This window comes from Mus pahari, chromosome 10 (genome assembly GCF_900095145.1).
Source record: "Mus pahari chromosome 10, PAHARI_EIJ_v1.1, whole genome shotgun sequence".
In the NCBI taxonomy this organism is placed as follows: domain Eukaryota; kingdom Metazoa; phylum Chordata; class Mammalia; order Rodentia; family Muridae; genus Mus; species Mus pahari.
In genome coordinates this window covers 79,549,864-79,562,250 of record NC_034599.1, presented here as the reverse complement: position 1 = coordinate 79,562,250, position 12,387 = coordinate 79,549,864, and the positions used below count along the sequence as shown (strand labels likewise).

The window sequence follows — 12,387 nt, the reverse complement described above, 5'->3', positions numbered from 1 at the left end:
TGGTTTTAAATCTATGAACACAAATATAGAACTCTACAACGAGGCCGCTATGAGAGATTGTGCAAACCTTAATTCTTCTATGACTAGTCTTACAAACAAGGCAGAAATCACCCAGTCTATCCTCATTTGTACTCATTAGAAGCAGTAGAATAGTTTTTGAAGACACAATGATGTACTTTAGAGGAATAAGGGTCAAAAGTTTTTAGATGATTCTTGTTATCACTTTAATGACAGTTATTGGTTACTATGATGGTGGAGCTGTTTGTGGGAGACTTAAGTGGTCCAGCTTTGATGGGGGAATTCACTGTAAAATGCCTCACCTATATCCAGTTTGCTCTTTCTGGTTTGTGCTCACAATTCAAGAGTATCATCACTCGCTTCCTGCACGGGCCACCGTTACTGCTGGTTGCCATGCCTCTTCATCATGATGGTCTCATAACTCTCAAGAGCCACAAGCCAAAATAAATCCTCCCTTCTATAAATTTTCTTTGTCATGATACTTTTATTACAACTGCAGAAAGCTACTAATAAAGTTACTAATAACATATTAAGTAATAACATAACATTATTTTTGAAATAGCTTAGAAATGTTATATCCTGGGATGTTGCTAGTCTTTGAAACATGTATTTCCTTGAAGAAAAACAGTAAAAAAAATTATATATATAATTATATATTATATATATTTATATTATATTATATATATATATTATATATACAAGCACCAGTCAGTTTTCTTAGAAACAGTTCCCTCTGGACATTTTAACTTCTACATAGAATATTGTGATAAGTTGCTATTGAGCCACTGCTAACTGGGGAGCAAAGAGGTCTCAGGAAATCTGTGAGATGACACCTGTGTGTCTATGATTGGAAAGGAAGCTGTTCCCTCACTGGTTGTCATCAATTACTGAGATTTGTCCTCTGAATGAGGCGTATGGTCAGAGCTCACATCCCAGATCCTAGTGTTCTTCTGCCAACACTGCAGTGTGCATCCACAGGCTTGCCATGGTTGGTGGAAATGGTCAAAGAATAGAAGCAGCAAAAGTTGAAGGATCATGAAGAGAGGAAGCTGGCGTGGAAAGAGAGCAACATAGTTATGGGAGGAAGACTGGACAGAGGGCCGTGAAGAGAGAAGATAAAGATGTATCTGGTTCTCTGGACTCCTCTTTCTCCTCTCCTTCTGGATATGAGCCTGGGCAATTGTTTCCTGTTTGTTTACTTATCTTCAGAAGCCATCTTTGGGGAGATACGAATCAGAGAGAACAAGAAGAGAGAACTGACTCCTTTAGCTACTAGTGTTCTTGGGCCATCTCCAAACCTCCCACTGTGTTTCCCTTTGTGAGGGTTTTCTGCAAACTTCCCCATTGAAGCTGCTGGCTTGCTAGTTCTCCATGACAGCAGAGGTCATTGTCCGGGCTTGGGGTGGGGGGGTGGGGGGGAGTCATCCCCATCAGTTCAGCCAGTTTGGCTCGTAGCAGTTGATTCTAGATTAAACATGTGTGCTCCCAATGTTATGTCAGAATGAACGTCTACTACTTGTAAAGAAAAAAAGAGAGTACAGTTCCAGGTTAAGTCCAAGGTTAAAAAGATGATCAGAAGGCAGGGAGAATGCCAACCCATAGGATTCAAGAGACTCCCTGACAGATGGATGGGTGTAAGCCAAGGCTGTACCACCTCTCTAAGACACTTGACCTTCCAATGCTTTACTTCCCAATCCAGGTAATAGGGATATAACATGCAAAGCTGTGGTTTGGGGAGAACTTAGTTTGAGAAATAACATATTTAAAATATTGAGCATACTATGGGGTGCACACTAGCGTATTTAATATTATTAAGGCCAAAATTGGACTTTCTCTTACTGTGTGCTAAGTCTGGATTGATTGTTACTATAAGTTGCAAACCAAGAACAACTAGCTATAAATGATATGTTTTCCTCAAAAATCTCTATTAGGCTTTCCATTAAAAAAATTCAGATAAAGATATTTTGCTTTCCCAAGACGTAGTCTAAATACACGATTTCAGTTTTGTGGTGGCTTTAGTACTTCCAGAATGTTTTCAATCACTTGAATCCCTCTTCCCAACCCCCCTTTCTCTCTCTGTGTGTGTATGTGTGCAGCATATGTGCGTGTATATTATGGTGCATGTGGAAATGCTTGGTTCCTTTGGAGCTGGAGTTACAGGTGGTTGTGAGCTGCCTGACATGGGTATTGTTAACTAAGCTGGGGGTGTGGGAGTGTCCTATGCAATAGCAGTAGGTGCCTTTAAATACTGAACTGTCTCTCCAGCTCCTTGTGGTGGCTTTAGCCTTATCCTATTGCCATTGGTCTTTCTTCATTTTCATTTTCAAGGGGGAAGACTAAATTACCAAATAAGCCCAGAAGCTAAAGCCTTCTATCCTTTCTCCAAACACCAAGTCCATGTGAATCTAATACCAGAATAGCCATGCTGTGAAGTGTCTTGGCTGTGAATGTTCTGGGAAACACGGAGTTTCTTATTTAGTACTTCCATTGGCCATCCACAGAAAGCAAGTGGGTGCTCACAATCGCAAACTTTGCAGTTTCCTGTAAGGACGGCTGCAGTTTTCCAGAATATAAATATTACCTCGTTTTGACGACAGAAGAGGAGCAATGAAGAACACATGCTTCCATTCAGCAGTGTGTAACCAGTAGCCTCTCTGTGCAGCAGGCATATATTAATCCGATAATTCAATTGCCTTCCTTGGCACGGCCAAGAGTGAGTTGCCCCAGATGTCCCAGTGTGGGAGGCAGGCAGGAGGGTCTAGTTAAGCCTGGCAGTGTGGAATGCTCTGTTATTAAGGAAGTGTTATCCACAAAGAACTGCCAGTTAGAGGAAATGGGGTGTTCCCCACCATGGCTGGTGACTGGCACTCTTCTTTTCCCTAACGCGTGGTATGGCACAGTAGGCCCTCCACGATCTATCTGCCTGTCTCAGCCAAGACTCCTGTTCTTGGAAGAGACCGTGAGAGCAGCTGTGCAGAGAAGGGAGCCCATTTCTGAGGGGGGTGGTGGTATCTTCCTGCTTAGAGAATAGGATGCAACTGCCCATGAAGTAGAAAGGTGGAAGCTCTGGTTGGGACCCTCTTGTCAAGGATCCCCTCCCTCCCTGGCAACTTTCTAAAGCAGTTGAGCCTTCAGCCTCCCTAGGACACACTGAGCATGAGTCAAGAGCTCGCCTGCTCACAGGCTACTCTACTTTCCAGCTTTGTTTTTCCCAGGCTTTTTGATGGAGGCTTAAAATGCTGTACAAAGTAATGAGAGTGGGGCGGAACTATTGTTTTTTTTTAAAAATGCAATGTATTTAATATATGACCAGTCACTTTGACGTTATTTTAAGAAGACTCAAAATTATCAGCCTTTGAAGAAAATAATTCCTGATACTTTATCAAGAAAATATTTTTTTATTCTCTCTCTCTCTCTCTCTTCTCTCTCTCTCTCTCTCTCTCTCTCTCTCTCTCTCTCTCTCTGCAGTTAAATTCAGAGCTAGGTAAACACACTCTATCTTTGAGCTATACCCAGAGTACTCTCCTCTCTTACTTGCTCCCCCCCTTGCTGCAGTTGCTTGCCTCAGTTTCCCCTGAGAAGGAAGAACTAAGCCACTGCCATCTCCTTAGGGCGATGAAGCCTAAATAGCATTCACAGTCACATGGGTGTTCAAGCCCTGAGCCCATCATGAACATTACCTCATAATCCCTTTATTTCCAATCCCCTATGGCACAGAATGCCCTTTTCTTGACCTGAAGGCTGTAAGGTGTGTAGGAAGAGCTCAGGGTGGAGGTGGTGCCTCACAGATGTAATCACATCACTCCAGAAGAGGTAGATTTTTAGGCCAGTCTGAGCTATATAGCCAGACTGTCACATGCACGTGACATGCATGTGAGATTGTCATATACACAGAGACACGGGCACATACATACACACATACACACACACACACACACACACAATTTCATATATACAAAATGTGTTGCTAGGTAGCGTTCATGATTGGACATGTTCTGAAAGGAAGCAGTGGGATTTGAGAACAAGGTTGGGATCCAGGGCCCCTTTTAATCGCTCAATCCAATTTGGCCTAGGCCTGGCCTATACTAAGAAAGCCTGGCCTCTTAGTTTCTCCATTTTGTGGACTCACCGCTCCACAGGGCACCAGCAGGGGGCGGCGTTGTCACGCAGCTAGAACTGCGTGGGCGACACCCCTGCATCCCATCCCTCAACTCAGAGTCGCACAGGTTGGGCTTCTAGACCAGGGCTCCCTAAATTCAGAGGCTGGTTCTCTGAAGTTGTCTAGGGTCATGGGGGTAATGGCTGTTCATCTCAGGGCCTCTCCACTCTACCCTGACTGCCTCGCTTGGCTCACAGCCTCTACCTGGATCAAGGACTGCAAAGCATTACTTTGAAAGGAGGCAGCAGCGGGGCGGCGTAGGAAGTGGACAAGCGAAAGCAGGGAGCTTTCTAGCAAACAGTGCGGTGCCAGAGCGCAGAGATAACCTTTTCCAACCCTTAAGCACTACACTGGCGACTGAAGCTGGAGGGGGAGAAACTTCTCGTCTTTTAAATTTGCCCTTTATGGCGGGTAAGAAGCCAGAGCCTACTTTGATCATTGACGTTTTATCCACTTAAGAACTAGGAACCTTAGAGGCTGCGTGGAACTCGCTTCGCCTCCCGAGTCTGAGCCGAAGGACCGCCACCCTTGCGGACGCTTTCGTGCACTGCTGGAGTGGCGCTCCGAGACCCCGTGGGTTGGTCGCGAGCCCGCGGAGCTGTGTGATAGGCGACGCGCGCCTGCTCAGCTCTCGCGCAGCAGCTGGACGCGCACTCAGGCTGGCTGGCTGGCACCCGACTCCCCCCCCCCCCTTAGGCACTTCTCGAGGTTTCGAGAATCGAAACTCAGTTCTCAGCAAACCCTCCCCCTCCCGCACGGAGACTGACATGCGTGACCAGTTGCCTCTGGAGACCACACTTGGCCCAGGATCCAGAGTGGAATCGGCGGTCTAGCCACAAACGGACACTGTTGGGGGAACCTCCAGGAGACCCAGAGTTACGCGGCAATGACGCGCTCCCGGCTAGGCTTGGGAAGTTTCTATAGTTGCGTGATTTTTAACCCTGATCCGGTTTTGATGGCCATCTATCACATTTGAGGCAAAGTGTCTCCTCTTTAGGGGTGTGTGTGCGTATGCGCGTGTGTGTGGACGTGCAGAAATGGATAAATCTACACGTAGGAGCCACAGGCATCTGTCTGTGCTCATAGCCAGGGGCTGCGCACTCTGGCCTGGCTCCAGCAGCTCTGAGCTCCGGCGACTGTCCACCCAGCGCTGGGGGCGGTGCTCTATGCAAATGAGAGGGTGTGGCGAGCACTGCGCGCTGGGGCCCCGGAAGCGCGGTGAAGCCCGGTATAAAAAAAGTACTGAAGACATTTCCCCCCGCACAACTGCTAAAGCTCCAGAGACGCGAGTGTGCGCGGTGGCATCGGCGGCGTCGAGAGCCGCCACCTCCGAGACCACCGCAGCGGGGGCGCGGGCGGGGCGCGGGCAAGGGGCGGGAACGCTCAGGGCGCGGCGGGGGTCGGCGCGGAGAAGTCGCGGGCCGCTGCCGGGAGCGCACTCGCAGCTCCTGCGAAGTGTGTCCGCCTCGCGGTTCCTCGCTCGCCTGCGCTCCTAGAAGGGGCGGCCGCCTCCAGGTGACACAGACGGGACTCTCGCTTGTGCTTTCCAGATGCATCAGAGATACTTTTGGTGCGGGGCTGCTCTGCGGGGCGCGGCGCGCGGCTGGGCATTGGGGTCGGTGAGGGTTGGGGGAGGAGGGCTACTATGGGCGTCACGATTCGGGAGGGGGAGCCCAGGCCCCTCGGCGGGACCCCTGTCCCCTCACCCTCACACCTCTCTGCCGCTCTCCTAAACCCACTCTTTCCTCTTAGGACTGACCAAGGCCAAGTGGCGTTCGGAGGGCACTACATGGCCGAGGGCGAAGGGTACTTTGCCATGGCAGAGGACGAGCTGACCGGCGGCCCCTACATCCCCCTGGGTGATGACTTCGGCGGCGGCGGTGGCGGCGGCGGCAGCTTCGGCGACCGCTGCTCGGACTATTGCGAAAGCCCCACGGCGCACTGCAACGTGCTGAACTGGGAGCAAGTGCAGCGGTTGGACGGCATTCTGACCGAGACCATCCCGATCCACGGGCGCGGCAACTTCCCTACGCTCGAGCTGCAGCCAAGCCTGATTGTGAAGGTGGTGCGGAGGCGTCTGGAGGAGAAGAGCATAGGTGTCCGCGACGTGCGCCTCAACGGCTCGGCCGCCAGTCACGTCCTGCACCAGGACAGTGGCCTGGGCTACAAGGACCTGGACCTCATCTTCTGTGCTGACCTGCGTGGGGAAGAGGAGTTTCAGACTGTGAAGGACGTCGTGCTGGATTGCCTGTTAGACTTCTTGCCCGAAGGGGTGAACAAGGAGAAGATCACACCGCTCACTCTCAAGGTAAAACCACCTGATGGGCTTGGGCAAAGCGGGGGTGGGGAGAAAGCAAGCCCTACTTGCCTTAACTGCGGTCAGTATGGCCATAGTGAGTTCATTTAATTATTTAATTATTTATTTATTTATCTTTTCACGAGCGCACTAATGTGCGTGAGTGGTGTGGAGTGTTTTAGTTTCCTGGGAGATCCAGCGCCACAACTCTGTGGTTCCTCCTCTGCGTTTCCTTCTCTTCCGTCTCTCTGTGGTTTAACTCTTGGCTTTCCTTGCTGGACTCTTGTCCAGCGTATAACGTGATTGGTGGAAGGATGGAATGATGTAAATAATTTTTTTGAGTCATCTTGTGATCTAGACTTTGGGAAAATAGCAGCCTGAAGCAGAACCGAGTCAATGGTTTTTATTGTATTGGAAAATGTGAATAGATCCCTACTCTGGATTCAACTGACTTCAGCATTTAAGATATTTGATGCTTTTCCCTGTTAATTCACAGAGTGGAGGGTGTAATAGTGTGCCCCTCCCCTTCGGTTTAGGTGGCGTTTTGTATAATTAATTAAAGTTGTCTGAAGGCAATTTAGTTCCTCTTTGGCTGTAACTGTTGAGTGTCGCTGGAGGGACACACTAGACTGATAAGATTGATTGCCTAAGGGGGAGGAGAACTGGGTGGTTGGAGACAAGGCTGAGAGAGGCCAACTCATGACACTGTCTGCCTCTCTGTGGATACTGGGTGAATATTGTGCCCATTAGACCATCTTCAAAAAATAACATTTGAAGTCAGACATGACACCAGAACGTCTTAGTATGCTGCTGCGTCTGCCAAAAGCCTCAAACTATTACTTCTAGTCTCTTTCCCAGACGGCAAAACTACTCGTTAAATGTATTTTTTCCCCCTGTTTTCCGAAGACTGTTTAAGCTCGTAGGTAGTGTTTTGCTGAAACTTAACAAAACAAACAGGAAGGAGCAAAATAATTCTCAGCAAAGCAGCTGAGACGCATTTATTGTTCCTTTACCAGCTTTGTTCATTTTCTTCTTTTATCTTTTACACCATAGGAGGCTTATGTGCAGAAAATGGTTAAAGTGTGCAATGATTCTGACCGGTGGAGTCTTATATCCCTGTCAAACAACAGCGGCAAAAATGTGGAGCTGAAGTTTGTGGATTCCCTCCGGAGGCAGTTTGAATTCAGTGTAGATTCTTTTCAAATCAAATTAGACTCTCTTCTCCTCTTTTACGAGTGTTCAGAGAACCCGATGACTGAGACATTCCACCCCACCATCATCGGCGAGAGTGTCTATGGTGATTTCAACGAAGCCTTTGATCACCTTTGCAACAAGATCATTGCCACCAGGAACCCAGAGGAAATAAGAGGGGGAGGCCTGCTTAAGTACTGCAACCTCTTAGTGCGGGGCTTCAGGCCTGCCTCCGAGGAGATCAAGACCCTCCAGAGGTACATGTGTTCCCGGTTTTTCATTGACTTCTCAGACATCGGAGAACAGCAGAGAAAGCTGGAGTCCTACTTGCAGAACCACTTCGTGGGCTTGGAAGACCGCAAGTATGACTATCTCATGACCCTTCATGGAGTGGTAAACGAGAGTACGGTGTGCCTGATGGGACATGAAAGGAGGCAGACTTTAAACCTTATCACTATGCTGGCAATCCGGGTGCTAGCTGACCAAAATGTCATTCCTAATGTGGCTAATGTCACTTGCTATTACCAGCCGGCCCCCTATGTTGCAGATGCTAACTTTAGCAATTACTATATTGCACAAGTTCAGCCGGTGTTCACATGCCAGCAGCAGACATATTCTACTTGGTTACCCTGCAACTAAGAATCATTTAAAAAATGTCCCATGGGGAAGCCATTTCAAATAAGATAGGGGGAAAAAAAGAAAGAAAAAAAAAAAAAGGAAGGAAGAAAAATTATGACACAACACCAAAAAGGGAAGTGACCCAGTCCTAATTAGGGACGTGTTTTGTGCACTGAGGACTTGCTCCTGATTTTAAAGTTGGCAATGCTTTTGGATCTTTCCATCAGTAAGGGAGCATGATCTCAACCCGTCACCCGTCACCCGTCACCCTTCCTAGCCACCTACCCCACCTATGGTCTCTACCCAACTGGATGGTATCTTGAAACAAAAGAGGCCTGTTGGTAAAAAGCAGCCAGATTCTCCTAAAATAACAAGAGAATTTTTAAAAAGGAAAAAAAAAAAAAAAAAGGCTTGATTTTGACAATATGGGTTTGCAGTAGCTACTCCCATAGCTCTGCCACAGGGAAGGGAATGGTGGACAAACTTTTCAGATGGCATTCACAAATGGGAAAATACAGAGGAGGAAAGCCTTGCCTATCGCAAGAGGAGGTCAGAAAGTAACAGGCGAAAGCAGGGCTGCTAGAAGGGATTACCATCTCTCTTGAAGCCTTGAAGCAAGTGCTCTCTTTGGAATGATCCTGTTTTCCTCATAGAAACAGCTCAATCCAAACCAACAGTAGGTCAGTCGATGCTGTCCTCATAACAAACAGTAGAACTTAAGGATGACACGACCCATTAATTCCAGCTTCGTGCATAGCTTGCGGATTTTTATTTTATTTTATTTTAAATGTGAAGATGCAAGCAAAAAACAGCTGTTGCCAAGAAAACATGCTCAAGGACCAAAGATTTAACAGATAAAAATTCCCAAGCAGAAGAGATAGGATATATAGAGTTACTATATTTGTTACACACCAATACACATCAAAGTGCCTGTTGCTTTCAGAAGATTTGAAGTGGAAAAGGTTATTTTATGGTTTGATAATTATTTTATTTTATCAGGGACTCAAGAAAAAAATAAAACAACATATAAGCTTGTGAATGGTGGAGGAAATGCCCTATTTTTTTGGCAAATACCTATATAAAGTTGATACTGTTTGGTGTGATGTTATCATAGGTACGTATATATTGTTTGTGTGTATACACACACATATATGTGATATGTATGTATGTATGTATATATACACACACACTACTTTGTCTATGATCTAAAATAATGTATCAAATAGGAAAAATTTAAATATAGTGCTTTTTATGTTTTTGGTAGGATCTTAGAAGACATGGGCATACTGCAATGATGACTTAAAACCCATAAAAAATAAGACAAGTGGAGGTAAATGAGTAATATATTTGTAGGAAAAGCAGAGATTACACATTTTTAGTGAGTTTTTTTCTTATTTTCAGTGAACCAGAGAATTTCACAAATGGAAGAATATTTGGTAGCATACTTTTTAATTGACTTGACTTGACATTTTGAGAATCTGAACCCCTCCCCCTTAAATAAATAGAATCACATACCTTCAAGGCTTAGAACTTGTGGATCATGGACAAGAGATAGGATAACTAAATCCATAAACTGCGAAAAAAATAAAAAGAATTCTGGAACCCGAACACTACTTCCTAATATTTAAATGAAATACAAATGAGTGCATTCTACATTTTGGACCACTAGAATTTAATAAATGTGAAATGACCCTTTTTAAAGAGTATTTGCACAACTACATAAAGTTTATATATAGGATATATATATATTATATATATATACATTTTATAAATTTATCCAATATGAAATATGTTTGATCTGGTTGTCACACTGCATAGAAATATTTAGTACTGTACCTTAAATTAAATCACTTTGTATTCGATCAAACCCAACTTTAGTTTTCTCTCCCAAGAGACCATTGGTATACCTTTGTGTCGTGAACTGATATTTTCATGTTCAGTGACAGCTAAACTTAAGTCCTGTCCCAGCTCTGTAGACACTGGTCTCTGAAATATAACATTTCAAAAACGAAACAGATGCATTAAAAACCTTTCCTTCTTGTGATACAATCACATAGTCCCCTGGAACCTTAGTGAATGACTGCTAAGTATGGTAATTCCTCTGCAGAGCCAGTCAGTGACAGAGACGCTAGGGTGAATGTAACTCTCTCACCTTGGCAATGATGTTATCTCAGCATCTCTCAGCTTCTCCTGGCCAGATTAGTCCAGGTTGACCTGTTTGGACCACTCTTCTGTGCATCTATATCTGAAGCCTTACCAGCAACCAGATTGGCTCTGATTGGACAGCTTCCCTGAGAATCCTCACCAAGCTGCCACAGCCCCCAACACTGCCACTCTCTTTTATACGGAACCGATTTTACTCCCGTGGTGGTCCAGTTTTCCCCTTCACTGCCCTGCATTTGAAAAATCATATGCGAAGTCCCAGGAAACCTTGTTCAGCCTGCAGCTGAAGCCTGGAACTCACCTATCAGAAACCACAGTCCAGCCCACTTAGCTCTCCTGCAAGTTCTCCTGGACTGCTGGGGGCGGGAGAGGGGGGCGCAGAGGCTCTTCTGCTCATGCTAACTCTGCAAATATGAGTTGTCCACTGTTTTGAAAGGTCTGGAGATTTTGGGCTCTGCCAGAGTAGCAACCTGCTGTTAATTGACAGCACAGGTTTTTGTTTGAAGGGGCCTTATTAGAAAATATGTCATATGTCTTTCATTTACTTTCTCAAGTATTTCTATTCCCTTGCTTGCTTACTTAGCTAAGTCAAAAGAACTTAGTCAAAAGAACCAGCCCATGACATTCACATAGAACAGACTGTGTTCAAGGCAACTTTTGGCATTTACTTTAACCCTTATATAATTTATTTCTATTTTGTGCATACTATAGTCCTGTGCATATGTAGTTGAACATGCAAGGGAATATATGTCTCTCTGTGTGTGGATGTGTGGCCTAAAACTCTGAATGTCAGAGTAAAGGACAGCTCTCTCTCTGCATCTAATCAGTGCCCACGGTGTGTTTGCTCTTGTGTTTGTCTGGCCTAGTGTACTGTTACTTTGCAACAGGGAGAAGCTTTGCCTTCTGAAGGTTCTTCTCACGTGTCCAGCCTGGCATGTCAGAGAACACTTAGCCTGTGACTGTGTCCTTTTACAAAGTTTACTTCATCTGCAGTAAATTCAACTGCCTCAAGAACTCTTACAAGGGGATGGACCTTCCAAAGTTGAACAGAGAGCTTGCGCTCTTTGGTATAGTTAGACTGTTTTGACCTGGGTCCAAAAAAACACAAGGATGGGCAGAATACTCAAGCCAAGCAGGAAATGAAAGGAAAAGTGAACATACTGTTTTTTTTTTGCCACCCCTTCTGTTTGCTGTCGTTGGTTGCTTTACTGTGCATATCCTTGTTTTAATGCAATGCTTGTTAAATAAATATTGTGAACTATTTTGTAAATGAAATGTATTATGTTAAAAGCTGTCAGCAGCTGTCAAAAATAAGCTTTTGTTGTGAGAGAAAAATGTGTGTTAGATAAAAACAAAACCAAAAAAAAAAGTCAAAAATATCCTGTTTTCATATATAGCACCTATTTGAATATACTCTTTCTTTAATATTTCTTTTAGCATCACCATTTCAGTGCTGTGGAGGGATCTCCGTGTCACGTGTTGTCATGGTAATGGCTTGCTAAGAAATCAGTGATAACCATACAAAGTGGGTGGTGCTGAGGGACTTGGGGATCCTTGCTGCAAATCTTTGCAGAATTTAAGAGGCTCTGTTTACCGGTGGCCCTCCCTCCCACCTCCCTACAACCATTGCCTGCTCTGAGTTGTCCTAGGACAGCAAGGTGCACCCTGGGTCACTCTTGGAATGTTTTGACAATTGTGTGTCACAGGCAGTAAAAGGAGTTGATGGAAAATGGGACTCTTCAAAACTGACATGCTCACATCAGTGCTAGAGGGAACAGATTGTGAATTTTGTTTACAGCATCCAATATTTGGATTTTTGTTTTTGTAAATAAAAAGAAGTTATTTTTTTCTATTGATATGTGTCTGCTCTATTTGGTGTTTAATGTGCTAAAGAGCGTGTCCTCTGAACCCCAAGCTGTGTACACTTTCAAGCATGAGGCAT

At 45.2% G+C, this 12,387-nt stretch overlaps 1 protein-coding gene across 2 annotated transcripts; it reads left to right on the top strand.

Moving 5' to 3' along the window:
• Positions 1–5,581: 5,581 nt before the first annotated feature.
• Positions 5,582–11,714, top strand: Tent5a (terminal nucleotidyltransferase 5A). 2 transcript variants are annotated; one of them, XM_021206657.2, is made up of 3 exons: positions 5,582–5,692; positions 5,930–6,485; positions 7,527–11,714. In XM_021206657.2, exons 2-3 carry the CDS (start codon positions 5,967–5,969, stop codon positions 8,301–8,303), a joined length of 1,296 nt encoding a protein of 431 aa, XP_021062316.1. In that variant the 5' UTR covers positions 5,582–5,692; positions 5,930–5,966; the 3' UTR covers positions 8,304–11,714. The 2 variants fall into 2 exon arrangements, with proteins under 2 accessions (XP_021062316.1, XP_021062315.1); XM_021206656.2 differs by having other exon boundaries at positions 5,582–5,747.
• The last annotated feature ends 673 nt before the right edge of the window (positions 11,715–12,387 follow it).